General features: G+C 42.8%; 2 protein-coding genes across 3 annotated transcripts in view; both read right to left on the minus strand.

The window, feature by feature from the left end:
* ANAPC4 (anaphase promoting complex subunit 4) overlaps positions 1-6,879 on the minus strand; it is a gene marked incomplete at its 5' end in the record, with an annotated part of 32,949 nt that extends 26,070 nt beyond the window's left edge. For both annotated transcript variants that reach the window (XM_084232896.1, XM_084232895.1), the window contains 7 exons: positions 357-441; positions 1,025-1,069; positions 1,163-1,189; positions 1,346-1,420; positions 2,851-2,983; positions 4,684-4,789; positions 6,751-6,879. In XM_084232896.1, the coding sequence (XP_084089022.1) occupies positions 357-441; positions 1,025-1,069; positions 1,163-1,189; positions 1,346-1,420; positions 2,851-2,983; positions 4,684-4,789; positions 6,751-6,879 (600 nt within the window). The remainder of the gene's footprint in view (positions 1-356; positions 442-1,024; positions 1,070-1,162; positions 1,190-1,345; positions 1,421-2,850; positions 2,984-4,683; positions 4,790-6,750) is intronic.
* A 10,429-nt stretch (positions 6,880-17,308) lies between these two features.
* The window catches only part of ZCCHC4 (zinc finger CCHC-type containing 4), a gene marked incomplete at its 3' end in the record, with an annotated part of 41,849 nt that continues 39,874 nt past the window's right edge, over positions 17,309-19,283 (minus strand). The window contains 2 exon segments of the mRNA XM_084233846.1: positions 17,309-17,326; positions 17,328-17,379. Of these exon segments, the coding sequence (XP_084089972.1) occupies positions 17,309-17,326; positions 17,328-17,379 (70 nt within the window).

The raw sequence follows: 19,283 nt of genomic DNA on the forward strand, positions 1-19,283 counted from the left end.
TGCTAAGCTGAGGAAGGTTTCTGAGGACTTTCATTACACTCCTTCCAATTGCTAACTGTGGCTCTCACCCACCACAGGCTAGAAAAACGTTAAATCATGATCAAGTGTGTCATATTGGTTTTCTTGCTGAGAAGGAAAAACTTGAGTAACTCTACCAATAGCCCTTGATCTTCATAGATATTATGCCACTACTGTTTCATCTTAGTAAGAAAATTATCCTCTTAACCTTTAAGAACAAATAATTCCAGTAACTAACATGGAAAAAAAAATACTAGTGTTTTTACTCTTTTTCCCTGAATCAATTTGTTGCTTATAGGCTCAGCGAAATGATATAAAAATTTTAAAGAAATCCTTACCCCTGTGACTCGAGCAATTTTGAACATCCCATAAGCATAAAGTTCAATAAATCCAGAGCTTCCTCCAAGGACAAGAATGTTAAGCCTAATTAAAAATAAAGCAATAAGCTTAGGCCAGGCAAGATACAGGTTGCTCCTGTTTCATATAATCTGCATGCTAAAGCTCCCAAATCACCTATACCAATATTCAATCACGATGGGCTTATTCTTTTTTTTCCCCCCGGAGGAAAAAAAATTTAATCTAGTCTAAAAACCATCATTTACAATAAATTAAAAATCCAATACTTTAATAACTATATTTATATTCTCTCAGTAACAAAACAATCCTTTTCCAGCTGCTATAAAACATCATCAGTTTTATCAGCACTCTTATGTTAAATGTACTAAATGGGTTTAAATATTCAAAAAGGTGAATATTTAAATTTTAGAAACTCTAGTACTTTCATCCATCTTTACTTCTTATTAAAATAGAAAGGTACATTGTAATATTATTAAAATTTTAAAAATACAGTAAGTAAATAGGGGATATTAAAATTTGTCTATTATTCAGAGGTATTATACCTTCAGTAATGAAATAACATAACCAATAAAGGAATTGCCTTTGACACTCTGAAAGCTGCTCAAATATCAACTTTAAGAAATGAGACTGGTTAGTTAAGATACCTTACCTGACATCTCCCAAGAGCTTAATAATTTCATCAGAATTTTCTTCACTAAAATATAAAAGCAAGCTGGGTTATCCTTCAACGATATCTTTCAAATACTAAAAGATCATCTTAATTGAAAACAACAAAGGCATATCTTACCTAAATATTTTTGAGGTGTTGCTGTAACTAGAAAAAAAACAAAGTAGGGTAAAAAATATTCTTAATAGAAATTTATTTATTTTAGGAATTTATTTAAACACATGAGAAAATGGTCACAGTGTTAAAAGTAGAGGAAAGAGAAACCAAAGATTAATACCAATGAAATTCAATTTTGATACTTACTTTTTTGGCAATGTAGGTAGTTTAGGTAAGAGAAGATTTGATTCATCCTCAGCATTATAAAAGGATGTTAGAACACTAAGAAGAAAAAGAAAGCCAAGCATTATAACGACACCAAAGATTTCACTTCTTTTTGTATTAAAAATTTCTAATAGAATTTCCCCAGCTTCATACACCATATATTACCAAGTAAACAGATGCCACAAATATCTTACCATTATTAAAAAATCACCATAACAGATGAGAAATAGAAAATTTTTCATTTACAAGGACAAGAACGATAAGCCTAATTAAAAACAAAGCAATAAGCTTTAACATTCACTATTAGACTCATGTTAGGAATACACTTAGCAAGTAACTCAATTGGACTAGAAATTACATTATACCCTCTGCAACTCTAACCTCTATATATTCACATGGCTATTTGCAACCCTGGATTATTTGTCTAACATATCAAAGCCTGTTTTACCTACAGTGAATTTTAAACCTCAGGCTAGTTCCTTGTCATCCAATTCCTTACAGGTCCCCCTATGGAAAAGTCTCAATTAATAGTCAAGATTTACAAATTCATTTGCTGTTAACTTAAAACTTAATCAGAGGGCCTCCCTGGTGATGCAAGGGGTTAAGACACGACCTATGAAGCAATCCACAGCCACTGCAGGATGAGTTCGATCCCTGGCCAGGGAGCTACCCACATGGCACAGCAGACCTCCCCTAACTCACCCATTGCTCCCTTCAACAGTGTATTTCAGTCCATCCGCCTGTTCTGTTTCCCCCTCTGTCTCTGGTGGATCCTCCCACCACCCCCCCACCACACCTCTGGCCTGTAACCCAGTTCTTGTATGCATAAATAAATAAATCTTTAAAAAAAAACTTAATTAGAAAGGAAAAGCTAATAGAAAAGGTTATTACATTTCCTCAAAAAAGAAACTTTGTGCCCCATTAACTAACCCTACAGGTCCCTTACACCATCTTGACTGCAAGCCTGGCCTACTACTTGACTAGTTAGGCTGAGGCAAAATTGTTTTCATGAAATGAGGAAACAATCAGGATCACAGAACCCATCCAGCATCAAAACAGAATGCTCAACTTAGCATTCCCATACTCTACTACCGAAAATACAAAAAGCAAAGTTCCAGACACAAAAATATATGGTGAAAAGGGAAATAAAACCTTAATTTGCTACACAGTAATTTTAATTATTACTTGAAAGTATAAATCATTGATATAAACTACTAAAAATCAAAAGGAAAGATAAATCTTGGACTTTCAGTAAGCTGCTCTAATTTCTTGTTTGTTTTTATGTTATTATTGCTATTAATACTTAGAACCTTTTTAATGCTCTGACAAGGTTTTAAAATTTTCCTCTTAATACATTTAAGACCAAAAGTTCAATACATGTACACACGCTCAACACTCAGATCCTCCTAAGTTTCCATTTTGAACAATGAAATTGCATGACTGTCCCACCGAGGCTACCGAGGGTTTTTCTTTTTTTTTGACTCTACCTGCTTTCTGCAGTCACTTCCATCCAATGCATACAAGAAACTGGAGCCTCCACAGAAAAAGAGTGCAAGCTTTCAGGCTTTTCTACATCACACAAAATAATTTTCTTGGTGTCAGCAAGAGCAAAAGCCAAAACTAAAACAAGATAAGAAAAAATAATCAGAATAAATTAGTGTCACATTTGAGAGAAATAAATGGGTAATTAGCTTCTTGCCTAGTTTTACCACTTTAAATACGTTGTAATCTTAGAAATTATTTGACCTAAAAATCCTTCTTTTAAGTAATATTTCAAAAACTCAAGAGATCTATACATATAGTTAATGCTTTGATCTAAGCTTATTTTCAAGTGCTCAGACTTTCACAAAGGATCTACTTTCTTGTACAATGTCTTCATATCAAGATTCTAGATATTTCCAAGCAGGAAATACAGATCAAAACACATGAATGGCAATCTCGTCGATACAAGACATATTGGTGCCATAAAAATGCCTAAAACCTAAGAAGCAATTCCATCTGCCTTGTTCTTGGAAGGTTTTTAATTCCCCTTAGATTCTAGCCCTTAGGGGAAAACAAAGCCATCCAATACTGATGAATCTTCTTCCCTCTGCTGTGGCTGAATTATCTCATACAGTTTCTCTGGTTAAGTCGGTCACATCATCCTAGCACAGCAAGTCTTAAGAATTTCTAAATAGAGGGTTGTGAGTTTCACTGTATACCAACACAAGCAATTTTGCTAGAGGTTAAGGACTCTTGGCCTCTTCAAAATAATTTAAAGAAATCTTGAAACAATCATTTCTCACAAAACTTTATTTTACCACCAAAAAATATGAGACATATTTTTTTACATGAGAAGACATTTTAGGGCACACACACTTTCACGATTGATATTTGAGATCGTGATGTTTTTGGATGACTACTGCAAATCTCAAGAAGTTATTTACAGAAATCCTCCAATTATAAACTTTTTATTTCACTTTTTAAAATTGAACTTACATTGCATTGTTTAAGTTTCAGGAGTGTTGATTTTCAGTGGAAAATCAACATGTACTTTTTGTCAATAAAAGATCAAGCAAGAGCTGAGCAAAATGAGTACTGATAAAAATAGATGTTTTCTGCATGAGATACATTTTCGGGGCATTTTTCCAAAGTTATTTATTTAGAAGAGTAAGCAATGAGGAGCACACATCACTTCTCAAAAGCAATTCAGCTTTTTTTCCTTCAACTACCCATGACAGGGATGAACTTCAGGCTAGAGGACTTGTAGCATTTTACTGTTCTGAGGTAAGTGCACAAGAGCTTGGATAACAACTAACACTATCACAGGGAAGAGAGTTCAGTGAGGACATCAAAGGCACCAGAGGACATCGAGGGCACCAGAAGGAGAGTGACCCTACAGAAATGGAGGGATCAGGGTCAGAGGGGACAGTCCCTCAGCTGGGGCAGACATATCTGTGGAGAGACTCTATGTGAAAATGCGCTGAGGGGCGAAGGCCATGACGCCCTGAACTGACTAGTTATGGTACGTGAGCTCGAGCCAAACAGTGCTGGACAACCACACAGAACAAAACCAAAGTACTGGCATTTCACTGGCCTTCCTTCTAGAGTTCTCTTTGCCAAGAAGTCAGATTTTATTTTAGTGCTACCTTTGCCAAGAAAGATGACAGAATTGATCTGAGTTCTAGAAAAACACTTTAAAGCATACTAACAAAGTTCACAAACAGGTATTTAGAATTGCATTAAATGTAAAAAGAACACACCAATCCTTTCTGAAAATAATTTTACTTTACAGAATACTCTGAATACTAAAGATGTATGTTGTATAATACTATCATTACGTTTGCCATCTGGTCGCCAAGCCAGACAAGTCACTTCCTTCCCTGTATTTTCATTTGGTGGAAAACTCCAAACGCGATGAAAACTTGCAAGTCGATGAAGCAAAACCTAGGACAAAACAGATGTAACAGGAGAAAATAAAAAATCCATTTCCAAAAATAAAATGAATCTAGATCCCTACCCCAAAATCTTCATCACACATGTGCGACAGACCTGCAAACAACAGGCCTGGTTAAAGCCAACTGCGCCTGCTCCCACTCTGCTCATCAGAAGAGACACATAAAGCCACACTGACTAGTATCTTTCAGACAAGTCCAACTACTTCAAGTGGCTCTTAATACTGACCAGCAACCCCATTAGGGTTCCCTAATCCACTTGCCCATCAACTTTTTTACCCCTTTTCCTTAAACTTCCAACACTTCTCATCCTCACTCCTGGACATCTAGTACTCTTTTCTCTCCGCTGAGAAACTGGAAGCACCAGGGCTGCTGTCATACCTACCTGTCTGATCCCTTCCCTCCTGCTGCTGTGGGTCTAACTATCTACACTTCTCTCTAGAGCTGAGAGAGAGTTCCGCAATGCCTGGCAGACAAGGGGAACTAGATTATTTCATGAAGGACTCAGAAAGAACAGGTCAGTGCCCGGCACCGAGACCATGGCAGATCACCCAGCGATGTGGTTTTGGATGCAGCCAATTCGTCTTTACCACCTACTTTCCAAACGTGGCTGCACACAACACAGCTCTTGCCCATCATGAAACCTGCAAAAAGGTCCCAGGAGGAAAGATGCAGTAGTGAAGGTTTCCTTACAAAATGGCTGCCAGGTAATTCGCCCTTTTGAGCAGAAATTTGGGTACAATCCATCATACTTGAAGCATAAGCTAATGTAAAGTAGAAATCATTCTCTCAGCAATCCTCTACACGCCGTTACTTGATTTAAAAATATTTTTAATGGGAGGTAGCTAGCAACTTATAACATGAAACTTGCACAACACACTGAATAGCTTCTTAAACATATCCTCAGGGGCATCCACAGGCATGCACGCTTGCAGCTAAACCGACATTAACTCATCCACTGGGAAACTGCAGGCAAACTTCAGGGAGGGTCTGTTCATTGCTGTCCAGTTTGTAAGTGACATGTCATGGTCTATCAAGAAGTCCATTCAACAAGTGAGGGCCTCCCTGATGGCACAGAGGTTAAGACACAATCTATGAAGTTATCCACAGTCACTGCAGCACGAGTTTAATCCCCCACCAGGGAGCTACCCACATGGCACAGCAGACCTCTCCTGACTTGCCCACAGCTCCCCTCAGCAGTGTCTTTGGTCAGTCTGCCTGTTCTGTTCCCCACTCTGTCTCTGGTGAATGCTCTCACTCCCCATACCTGTAGCCTGTACCCTGATTCTTGTATGCACAAATGTTTAAAAAAAAAAAAGTCCACTTAGAAATGCTATTCCGTGTTTCCTACATCCAAATGTGTAGTAGAAACTGATTTCCCTAAAATATCTCCTTAAAGGAAGGACTGGTGGTGTCGGGGACATGAAGTTGGGGTTTAAAGGCACTTATCAAAGTCTTTTACAAAATGTGCAAGTGTCCCGGGCCTCCCTGGTGGCATAGAGGTTAAAGTCTCAGCTCTGTCAAACTACCACCAGGCACTGCTGCGTGAGTTCCATCCCTGGCGAGGGAGCTACCCACATGGCCCGGCAGACCTCTCCTGACTCGCCCGCTGCTCCCCTCAGCAGTGTGTTTCAGTCAATCTGCCTGTTCTGCTCCCCACTCTGTCTCTGGGGAATCCTCCACCCCCACACCTCTGCCTGCACCCCTGTTCTTGTATGCATAAATCAATCTTCAAGAACACCAAGTGAATAAAGGAGACTTGGGAGGCGGAAGCACGTGACTGCTAAACTGTGAAAACTGTCCTTTCCACATAAAACACCGCCGTGTGCACATCGACTCTCCCGCGCGCGCGGGGTCCTGGCCGCCCCGGTTCCGCTCCGCGCGGGCCGAGGGGGGCCGGGCGGGCCGGGGCGCCGGGCAGGCCGGGCGGGCCGGGCGGGGCCGCGCACTCACCTCGCCCGCGGCGTTGGCCAGCGCGATGAGGTCCCGCTTGGGCGACCAGACCAGGAAGATGATCTCCTGCGGCAGCTGCTTCTCGCCCACCACCCGGAAGGACGGGAAGCAGGTCGGGAAGCGCAGCATGGGGGCGGCCGTGGCCCGGCGCCCCGGCCCGAGGCCGGCGGGCGCCCCCGGAGTGTCGCGGCGCCCGGAACTGCGCGACGGCCCCGCCGCCGCCCGCCGCCCGCCGCCCGCCGCCCGCCGCCCGCCGCCCGCCGCCCGCCGCCCGCCGCCCGCCGCCCGCCGCCCGCCGCCCGCCTCCGCCGGCCGCGCCGCCCCCCGCGCGCTGCGGGCACTTCCGGCGCCGGGACGTCCTCGCGAGAGCCGCGAGGCGCGGGCGGGGCCGGGGCGCGGGGGCCGGGGTGCTGGCGGCCCCGGGCGGGGTGCGGAGCCGGGGGGCGCCCCTGCGGGACCCCAGGCCGCGCCGCCCGAGGGTCTGGGCCCGCGCGCGCCCGCAGGCCTTCCGCCCTCCCCGACACTGCCCCCCGCGCGACGGGACGGCGCGGCTGAGGGGAGACGGGCCGCGGGGGGACGGGCCGCGGGGGGACGGGCCCCAGACGTGAAGGGGCACGGGGAAGACTGGACTTGCCGCCCGAAGCAGCGGGAGCCTCTTCGACAGTGTCTGGACTGGCTGTTTTTAGTACGATCACCTGGAGACCTTTTTTTTTTTTTTTAAAAAAAAAGATTTATTTTAGTTATTTACGCACACAAGAACTGGGGTACAGGCCAAATTTGCAGGGGTGAGAGGATTCACCAGAGACAGAGTGGGGAGCAGAAAGTCCGATGAACTGAAATACACTGCGGAGGGGAGCAGCGGGGGAGACAGGAGAGGTCTGCTGCGCCCTGTGGGTAGCTCCCTGGCCTGGGCTCGAACTCACGCAGCAGTGGCTGGTGATAGCTTCATAGTGCTGAGATTTTAACCCAGGGCTACCAGGGAGGCCCACACTTGGAGACATCTTTAAAGCCCACTGTCAGGGCAGCATCCCAGACCAATTAATGGTGGATGCAAATTAAAAACTCTGCAGTTGATTACATTTTGCAACCAAAGTGGGGGGGAAGGCCTGATCTAATCACTGCTTAAATATCTTGATTCCTTCCCCCATCCAAGTCTCACTACTTTCTGGTAGTACAGTAAGTCTTCACTTATCATGGTGGATGGGTTCTTGGAAATTGACTTTAAGCAAAATGGTCACATCAAAGATGGAACACAATTATGTTATTCAAGGACCTGCTGTAGTAGCTCCATTATAATAAATGACAACTGTCTCTTCTAGGACTTAGCCCACCAGTTCAGTTATTTGGGCATCTATGTGAAAGAAAGACATGCATGGCACCAAATTCCTGTCCTAAAAGGCTTTCAAGTCAGCCTGGCAGACATGTCAAGAGAATCCATCCGATGCTCCTTTACACAGGACACATTGAAATGTGCCCACGTGTTCAAAAGTTCTCCAGTTTTGATCAGGGTTAAGAATATTATTATTCTGTAAGTCTTGAACTTAATTAAAACCTGTGGTAGAATAACATCTACTTTCCCTTTCTACTTGTTCAAAGAAAGATAAGTCAGGATCTTTAAATTTCAACAAACCCCATCTTCCCTCCATCTGGATACCATCCCTGGGAAGTGGGTGACAGTAGTAGAGTAATTCAGTTCAGCAACAAATTATTTGAAACAGTTTTGTGCCAGGCACTGTTCTTAAGTCTTCCCTTGCTGCTTACCCCACTCCCTCTCAGGCATGGGCTTTTTCCACACTTGCTTTTGCTGCAAACAACGTCGCATGTCCCACAAATTCTTCCCAGAATCAATATTTATGGTGAGAATGACTTCCCTTATTCATGAAATGCATTTTCAGTTATTTAATATTCTGGGGTGGTGATAATGGGCAATCTGGTTGGTGAGGGTCCAATATCTACCCACTTAATATTCTTGGAGAAATGGATGTCCATTTTCCTGAAACTTACTCTGAATATGAACCAGCACATAACACGTGAACAGAACAGTTAGAGGAATACACTCAGTGCCACAGTACAGAGAGTTAACTATCTGCACATTAAGAAGTTGTCACAGAAGGGCACCAATTCCCCAGAAGGCGTTACAGCACAGGAGACAACACAGGGGAGAGTTGGTGTGTTGGTGGCAGTGGGTCAAAGGATCGTTATTGGAAAGGATTCAACGTAGCCATAGGACGAGAGCTATAAATACCAGATCCCCAGTGCTCCAAGAAGAGATCAAGTGTCAGTGTTTCTCAAGGAGGCAACGGGTGGGAAAGGAGGCAACGGGTGGGAAATACAAATATATGGAAAGTAGGAAGACGGGATGGTAAGAAAAATGGAAAAGATGTCAAGAAGAATTTCCATGCTGCTTGGAAAAAAAGTTCACGAACTAGGTATTTTGAAATGACTTTGGCAGCTAGCTGCTTCTCTGATCACCGCACCCCTTGGGATAACTTGTGCTTGGCTTCGTTCTACATGTTGTGTGGCACTGGAGTTTGAAAGGCCAGGCAGCTGCAAACACATTTATTCATGTGTAGGGGGTGGAGGGTAGGGGAGCGGAGGGGGTTGTTGACAGCATCACATCTGTTTATTCATTGGATATTTCTGAGACACAGGTAAAGATAGCAGGAAGGTTAGTTGTGGGAGGGAGATACTAGGGACATTCCTTAAGTAGAATAACAAAAAACTGATTAAATTGAGGGAATAAAAGTCAGGGAATAGTCAAGACTGAGGTTGGAATATTGTGGAGCACAAATTCGGGGAATAGAGAACTGGTTTCTAGGGCATGGGGGAAAGGAAGAAGGGGGAGGAAAAGTAGACCGAAGGAGTTCAGTGAGGACAACGTTCAGGTGGAGATGTGGTGGGAAAAGAGGAAAGGTGGATTTGAAGGGGAAGGCAAGGCCAAGCACAGCTCTGGAAATCACTGCATGCAGGGATGGTTGGTAGTTTTGGGAATGAGACTGAGGTAGGCCAGGGAAAGGCTGTTACTTTGAGAGAGCTATTTTGAAGTCCATGAAATTGAACTTCCTGGAAAGAGAAACGCAGGTCAGAACCTTGCTGCCCTACCATGTTTGCATTCATTAGCCAGCAGGGGCAGGATAGCTTCAGAAACTAGGTGGCATCTGAGCGAACACCTCTTCAGTCACAAGACTCAAGTGCGGAGCCTTGTGGTGATTAGACTGATGCCTATGGCAAGCCTGGAGAAAATCAACCAATGGCAACAGGGATGGAGTTTCACCCTATGTCTTCCCCACGAGCACGAGAGCATGTCCATCATCCTTCAAATCCCATGGCAGGCACAAAACAGGGAGAGCAGGGATGACACTATCAAAACAACCAGTCAACAATGCTCAACGTGACAATCGTAATTACTCATGCGAGAGATTCCCCCATCCTGGCAGGATGAGTCTAAGTTATGCCAATTGGTGTTTTTTTCTGACTCCCTCAAGCACTTCCTTTGTGTTCTGAGAGGGAAATTCAGAGATCAACTCATGTGACTCCATAGGGAGGAAGAAGTCCTAGTAAGAGCTACAGAAACAATATTCAGGGGCCTCCCCGGTGGCGCAGCGGTTGAGCACTGGGTTGCGAAGCTGCCTGCGGCCTCCGCGGTGCCAGTTCGATCCCCGGCTGCTCCCCGGCCACCAGAGGAGGGTCCCACATGGTGCACAGACCTCGCTGCTCCCCTCAGCAGTGTACTTCGGTCCTTCTGCCTGCTCTGCTCCCTGCTCTGGCTCTGGTGAATTCTCTCACCCTCTCGCGCTTCTGACTGTACCCAGTGCTTGTATAAATAAATAAATAAATAAAAATAAATCTTAAAAAAAAAAAAAAACAGTATTCATGTGTAGAGGAATTTATCCTGGGGAAATAAGGGAAGATCTGTTTGTAAGTATGTTTATCATAGACTTGTTTCACTCTTATTTACAAGAGTGAACAAATGCAAACTTAGATGTACAACCATGGATATTTTTTATTCTGTATGTCCATACTGAAGGATCGTACCTTTGTAGATATAAATTGATTTCATACTATATTAACATAAAGAAAATTACAAAACAGTATATATTCACAATTGTATTTTGGTGGGGGTAGTTTTAGTGGCTGGCTATTCATAAAGGAATCTGTCTTTGATGAGACACTAGTGTCAGTGGCCCTCTCTGGGTGCTAGGATCAGAGATGCTTCTCATTTTCCTTGATTTAACTGGCTCATGTGTTAACTGTAAAGTGAACAAATAAGCAGCAAGCTGTTTCCTTTTGTCCTCTTTAGAATGTTTAGGCTATCTCCAGTTTTTAACCACTCCTTTCTTTCACATTTGCAGGTGAAGGAACTTACCCACTTGTTCAGGCTCAGTTTCTCAGAGCTGACTGGACGTTACACTTCTCTCTAGATGGATTAAACAGCTAAGCAGTGAGAACCTTGTGACTGTCCAGCTAATGGAATAAAACTCACCTCTCCGAGCTCTGATATCTGCTTGCTCTCTTCTGGTGCTTTTTTCACCTCAGTCTTGCTGAGTTAACACTTACACTAAATCGCCTGAAATCAAATAGTGGAGATCTTATCTACACTTTATTGCAATGACCTTCTTAGCTGACCCTCTAGTAATTTAGACCATGTCCTCATGTTCCAATTAAAATCACATCAAATAAGTGAAATTGGATTTGCCTTTGCATTTTGTGCAAGCTCTCCTTACCAACACAGCTCTAAGTGTCTTTGCTTCTTACCTATGTAACACAGGGTTTTGAGGCACAGAGCAGCATGTTAAAGGCATTTCCATTCACTCAATCTGTATTTATGAGCAGTGATAACTCAGAGGTGAAGAAATGTGTCAGCCTGACTACCTGGCTCTTGGGGAGACGGGTGGAGACACCAAGGCCACAGGCGTTACGGGTGGCTGTCTCGACCTTGTCACGTGCCGGGCACAGCTCTAGGGGCCCGGGGACACACATGGTCCTGTCATCAACGAGCTGCTGGTCTGTGCAGGGAGGACAAGTACAAAAAGACACTAATACTGGGCATGACTTAAGCACCTTAAAAAAAGTATAAATGAGAAAGAACACAGACATCCATTTTTATTTCACTGGCAAGAAGGGTTATTATTCCAGTGCAGACAGCAACAAGGACGTATGACAGGGCAGGCATGAGTGAGAACAGGTCCTTTGTAGGCTGTGACTTTATATTTACAACGTAGTCAAACTTCTCCCAGATGCCTAGCAATTTACGGAGTACTTTGAAAGGGTCAGATAGCAACTTAAGTGTTTTTCTTAAAGTAACCTAGAAGCTGAATTAGTCTAAGTTTAAAGACTTCCAGATAAGGCTGCCAGACTTGCTCACACAGCGCATGCCAACATTTAAACCTTCAGTGTTAGTCCTATCAACTCTAAATTGCTCTCAGTATTATTTGAGTCTGTTCCTTTCCTCAACCTTCATAAGAAAGAGAAGGAAGCAAGTCCTATCCATGGCTTAGATAGACCTACCAATATGGGCTGAACTGTGTCTCCCAAGATCTGCAAGTTGAAGCCCAGGCCCCCAGTACCTCAGAATGGGACTGTTGCTTGGAGCTAGGGTCTTTAAAGAGAAGATTATGGTAGAATTAGGGCATTAGCGCAGGTCCTAATCCAATCTGACCAGCTTCTTTATAAGAGGGAATCTGTACACAGAGACACTTGAGAAGCACCAGCACGGAGCAAAGCCACATGAGGACACCACGAGAGGCCATCACCTGCAAGCTGAGGAGAGAGGCCCCAGGAGAGCCAAACCTGCCAACACCTTGATCTTGCATGTTGCTCCAGAACTGTGAGAAAATAGATGGCTGTTGTGAAAGCCAGCAAGTCTGTGATATTTTGTTGTGGCAGCACTAATATACCTACCATCTAAAAACCTCTAGAAAATTCCATGCTTTCATCAAATTTTTATTGAGTAGCTACAATGCATAAGAGAGACATAATGAATGCTGGCACAAGGAAACCAAAATCTTTGGGTGAAACAGGATCTATAAATAAAATCATAGAATAATACACGAAAAGTGCCTCAAATGTGATGTGTGGGACACCAAGGGGTTCAGAAAGGAAAGTACTGGTTGATGTGAGGGAGTCATGAAGACTTCCCAAAGAGAATGGGACTTGGGCCAGAGCCTCAGGAGACTCCAAGACTTTAATACATGGCTGTAAGGAGGGAAATAATCCGAGCAGCAAAAAGATGGACTGAAAGATTGGGGCATACAGGAGGCAAAAATTAGTCTAAAATATCAGACTAAGTTTACAGAAAAAAAACCTGATCACTCAGTACCTACAAAGTGACTTTGTATTTCTTTAATTTTGTAATTAAGAAGTATAATGAAACTTAGCTAGAATTATTTCAGAAGAATATCCCCCGCACCTCTAACCTGTACCCCAGTTGCTGTATGCATAAATAAATAAAATGTTTAAAAATAAATAAATAAAAATCTTAGAAAAAACGATCTATCAAGTTTCAGGGCTTTTCTCCCATTGCTGTGTGGAATAGTATCTTTTTTTTTTTTTTTGCGGGACCCTTGCTGGCTGCCGGGGAACGAATAGGAGCTGCAGAGGCTGCGGATAGCCTCGCAGCCCAGCACTCAACCGCTGTGCCACCACGAGAGGCCCCGGAATAGTATCTTAATGCTCAGATACAGAGATTTCTAATTAGAACAAATGACCTTATATCCCATAATACCTTCCCTCCCTGAGGAATTTTTATATCCTACTAGTTTATTCTCTGTAAAAAGACTGAAGAGATTAAATCCTTAAAATTAGTATTAATTGAACATAAGAACAGAATCACCAAATTTTCTACTTATAACTTTATAAGAAGGTAATCATTTTATTTTTTAAAGATGTATTTTATTTATTAATGCATATAAGAACTGGGGTGTAGGCCAGAGGTGCGGGGGGTGAGAGGATTCACCAGAGACAGAGTGGGGAGCAGAACAGGCAGATTGACTGAAATACACTGCTGAGGGGAGCAGTGGGTGAGACAGGAGAGGTCTGCTGCACCATGTGGGTCAGCTCCCTGGCTGGGGTTCGATCTTCCATTTCATCTATTCTGTTATCACTGCTTTTCCCAGCATTCTTTAGCTCTTCTATTAACCCTTGATTTCCTGCATTTCCTTCATGTCCCTCTTTAGGGACTCAATTTCATTCTTCTGAGTGTTGTTTTCCTTAATGACTTCTGTCAGTTTTTTCATCACGGCAATTTTAAATTCTCTTTCTGGAAGGCTCAGAAGTTCTTCCAAGTCACTGTTGTTGCAATCTGGTGGGTGGTTTTCTTTTTGTGGTGTGGAGTTGCTAGGTTGCATGTTGTTTTTTTCCTCCCTACTGCCTGTTTTCTAATTTGCCCTATGCATTGGTACACTGTGTCGCTGATACTGGCCAGCATCTTTTTGGTGTGCTCTTTCTGGGATTTTGGAAACTGGCGGTCCAATCGAGTCAAATACTGTTATGCTGGAAGTCCAGCAAGGCAGTGGTACTTTGAGTATGTTAATGGTCACTGTCACAGAATATCTCCTCCTTCTGTGTTTGTTTAATGCCAAAGGTGTGTCTTGAAGTTGCACAGACTTCCCTGGAGGTGGGGCGGCTGGATTGCACTCTGGGCTCCTAATCGCTGGATCCCCCTCAGGGCTCCAACTCCCTGCCAGGCAGGACCAGGCTTGTGGGGGCCTTCAGCTCACCTCTGGCTGCACAGGGAGCTTCTCTCTTCTATTCTAAAATGGCGAGTCGGAGACACACTTTCCTGCTCGCGTGCGTTCTGCCCTGGCCAGGGATGCCCGCTTCCCCTCTGGGCTCAGACTGCTGGCCAGAAGGGGCCTGGTGTGGGGGTGCTTCCCAGCTAACCTCTGGCTGCATAAGGAGCTTTCTCCTGGTTTCAAGCAGTCTTTATTGAAGGAAGGTCCCTGTTCTAAAATGGCAAGTCAGAGACACACTCCTGCGCAAGCGGTCTGCCCTCTGACCGGGGTTTGAACTCAAGCTGCAGTGGCTGCTGATAGCTTCATAGTGCTGAGACTTAACCCTTTGTGCTACCAGGGAGGCCATAACCAAGTTTTAAAGAACATAGTTCCTTATTATAAGTAACATCCTCTTTCCTCAATTGTAAGATGTGTATCTTTCACATCTCAATATTTCTGAAATAAGATACAACTAAAATTTAATATGTATGGTTAATGAGATGTAGGGTTTTCCCTCCTGAAAAGCTATGAGTATATCAACTGTATGTATATGAGTTTTATAATGACTGGACTTTAAAATTAAGGAACTATGGTGATGGTAATGACCACTAGACCCACAGGAGCAGTATTAGTAGCAGTCATTGTTGTTATCTTGATCCCTCAGGAGTCTGAGTTTCAGAACAGATTTCAATAGAAAACACCACAGTATTGTGGACAATGAAGTCAATGAGCATGTCCATGCTTGAACCAGAGAGAAGAGCCTTCACAATGATGCTATAAGGGTCATATATCATCCAATCACCTCCAGTCTTTCCCCTCTTATAATCATGGAAACCCACTGTTTAAGGGGCGAGAATGCCATTTGTGACAACATGGATGGAACTGGAAGGGATGGTGCTAAGTGAAATCCATGAGGAGAAAGACAAATATTGGCTGATTTCACTCATGTGGAATAGAAGGAAACAAAACATAGGAACAGATAAAACTAAACCAAAAGAAACCCTAGAAATCTGATTGCAGAACTGAGGCTACCAAATGGGGTGGTGGGGGGGGGATGGACTATGGTAGAAGATTATGGCTGCTTTGGTGGTAGGTGTGGTGTAAGAGGTGTGAAACTGTACCTCTAAGTCATGTATAGTGTTGTAAGCCAACATTACTTCAACAAAAATATAATTTTCGTAAAAGGTGGGGGTAAGAGAAGAATGTTCCGGTGCCTGTCAGGTCCTGGTGCTGAGCTCATGTTGCCTGATGGGCACCCCTGCCACATGGATCAGGGCCAAGCCTGAGTGTGCTGCATCATGCACACAGTCCTAACCTACTCGGAATTTAAATACCAGATGGCAGTTCCAGTGCGATCACAAGGCTGAGCCCAGGCAAAGTTTCTCCAGATGTACTCTAAGGCAGTTGTTTGAAAAGGAGAGAAGCCATCAGGCAAATGCAAGTAATTCAAAGCTACTTAGCCCTCAGTTTACAGGTAGCAGAGCAATGAGGAGATGAACTGTCCTGGGCATCACACCACTCCCCTCGGCTATGATGCTAGAGTACCTGAGGGCCGGGGTGGGACTGGCAGCTGCCTGCCTTGGTTTACATGGCTTACCAAACACTGGAGTGAGCTCCAGACACATGCATCTCATTTGATTTAATCATGAATCCAAACCTGACTGACTATGATTATCCCCCTTAGAACAACGAAAAACAGGGGCACTCTAGAGAGTAAATATATGGCCGAGGACATATATGGCCAGGAATTATTAGAATAGGAATGAGGCGGGCCTTCCTGGTGGCACAAGGGGTTAAGCACCGCACTGTGAAGCAATTCGAGGCCTCTGCAGCATAAGTTCGATCCCCGGCCAGCCAGGGAGCATCCCACATGGTGAGGCAGACCTCTCCTGTCTCGCCCACTGCTCCCCTCAGCAATGTATTTCAGTCAATCTGCCTGTTCTGTTCCCCACTCTGTCTCTGGTGAATCCTCTCACCCCCCGCTCCCGTACCTCTGGCCTGTACCCCAGCTCTTGTATGCATAAATAAATAAATCTTAAAAAAAAAAAAAGGAATAGAAATGAGGCATTTCAACCACCACACTCTCCTGCCTTCTGCTACTACTTTTCCAAAGAAACTTGCCGACTAGGTTAAAAGACATGAGATGACTGAGAAAATCATAATTCTAAAAACCTCATATGGTCAACAAATATCTAAGTGATTATAAACCAAAGGACAACAGCAAAACAGAAAAATAAATATTTAATAATGTAACCATAATTATAATCTTTATACCTTTAGACTGCCTTTATCAAAATTCCATCATTTTCAGATTCTGGCTTAAAAATAACTGAATAATGCATTTCTCTTTACAAGTGAAGTTTCAGCCACTGAACAATATTTTTACTATTTAACTAAAAAACATTTATCAACTTAACATACTCTTATGTTTCACATAAATCTCAGGTTTTCACATCCACTTTTTGTGACACTTTCTGCTGAAGAATCTGTGTGCCCATTTTTCTGATAAAACAGGCTAAAATATATGATTGGAAGAGACTTAAAGAGAGATGAAAGGCACCCAGAGAGCGCCAGTAAACCGGCCAAGGAGGGAGGGAGTCTCCAGGTCTCCAGATAGGCTGCTGAGGTGTCTATAAACCAGAAAATACCACCTGCCTATTTTCTAGCTTAGAGAGGTGCATACCTTTGAAAGCAACAGAATTTAAGTCCAGTGTGGCACTTTCAGAAAATGGCATCAAAGGTTGGACTATAAATCTTTCTTATTCTCAAGTCACTGGACATTTAAGAGCAAAGATATTGATGGGTTCTTTCTCGCCTTTTCTTTTTCCTTGTAACAGATGTATGATTCATGGATTGTCCTTTAGTAGTCTCCATTTTCATCTTATTACTTTTTCTTTGCTTCTGCTTTCTGGCAGCTCTGAAAAACAAGGTGCTAAATTATTTTGTAGAATGAGCACAGTGAATTATGTAATTATGCTGAAGTTTAATTAACTAGCTAACCAAATAAGAAAACAGAAGGGAAAGAATTTGCTGCATTATAAGCATAAATCCTCAGAATCCTAACCATAATAACAAGGAGACAGTCAGAGGCCTGACCAAGCAAACTGTTTGAGAAAAGAAATTTCTTTGAAAGATGGTAACTACAGATTTAGAACAATCTATTTGGGACAAACATGTCCCAGAGGTAAATACCAAGCCAATGAGTTTGGAGAGTTTTTTTGTTGGTGTTTGTTTTTCCTTTTTGGTGTTTTTTATTATTATTATTATTTTATTTTGGAACATCTGTACTGCTCAACACAGCACTTCAATCTCTGAATCCCTGAAATACATTTTTCCCGATATATCTGGCTGTTAGCAGTGGTAGAAAAATGCACAATGGGAAAAACCAATAGCACTTAAAGAAGCCCATTTTACAAGCCCTACAACTCAGTTTCCTTTCCTCAGCAGATCCATAAGTCCCGACAAAGGCCATACAGGAGGTGCATGCACATTTTGTGATGTCTGTCTTCTACAAAATGAACAAGTTGGAGTTCACCCTTGAAAAGCACTAATCCACACCAGAAAACACAGATCCTTTGCTTGTGCTGCTCTCTGAACTAAGGTAATCCATAGCTGAGAAAGATTACTGGTCTATTCATTCCCTCTCTCCAAGCTAGTAGAATCAGGCCATTTATATCACGAACCAAATAAAAGACGGGCGCTGCCAGCACTGGCAAACTTCCCACGGCTGCCCAGCAACATTAAGTGTGAGATGCCCTTCTCTTGAGCTGCAGTCCTGGGGCAAAGCTGTTTCATGATCATCCCGGGACCAAAACCCAGGAAAGGAATACCACAAACACTATGTAACCCCCACAGTGGACCAAACTCAGGCTGCATTTTTAGTTCATTCAGCAAATACATTACGAGCTGGTGACGCAGAAATGAATAGGCACCATCTCTGAATTGAAGGTACTGGGAAATACAGTGGGATAAGGCAGATATTACCTTTCCCTCTCCTGCACTTCAATTTCTTTTAGGGGAAGAAACTCAGGTTATAAAATCATGGAGTGAGGAGGTAGCAAAACCAGCTTAACTCCAGAACCTGTGCCCTGAATCACCTTGATGCTATATACTCAGTTATATAAAATGCTAAGGCATATAAAAGACTAGTGTAGTAATAACTAAATCAATACCAGCTATTATTATTAGCTCCACATGACTATTTTTGCTTGCCAACTTTACATTTTTCTATACTTAGATTTTGCACGATGGACCGGGATATCCTGGCAGTTGAACATAAAACAAGACCGTTATCTGAAGTCATCTTTGTGCATGTTACATAAGTCTCCTTTCCCGCTGGACATTTTTTTAAAAGTACATTAATGTCCTGATAAATAATGATTGAGCAAATTCAATGAAGTATAATCTTTTGGTGGCAAAGTCAATGAAGTTAGACATGCCTGTACGCAAAAAAATTACACAGATTTCTTTTGGCTTCTCCACTCACAGGAAAGACTATACTTGAGATGCCAACAGAGGATACAGTAAACAAAAACAAGGAAAATACACACTAGCTTTTGAGTAACAAAACTCACATATAATTATGAGTAAACAAAACTTTCCAGAGATAAAGTCTTTCAACTATAAGCTAATTGAGTATAAATCAATTGTTTTATTTTTGTCTTAAAATTGAATTGACCTAGTATATGTCCTCTAAATTGTATGTATTTATGTAACTGATGAAATAAACTTTAACCACAAGAGGGAGCCAGCATCATTCCAGTCACAACCGAAGGAAAATTCTAAGAAAAAACTAATATAGCTATAAAACGCATATCATGT

Source organism: Talpa europaea (assembly GCF_964194135.1).
Source record: "Talpa europaea genome assembly, chromosome: 5".
Lineage (NCBI taxonomy): Eukaryota > Metazoa > Chordata > Mammalia > Eulipotyphla > Talpidae > Talpa > Talpa europaea.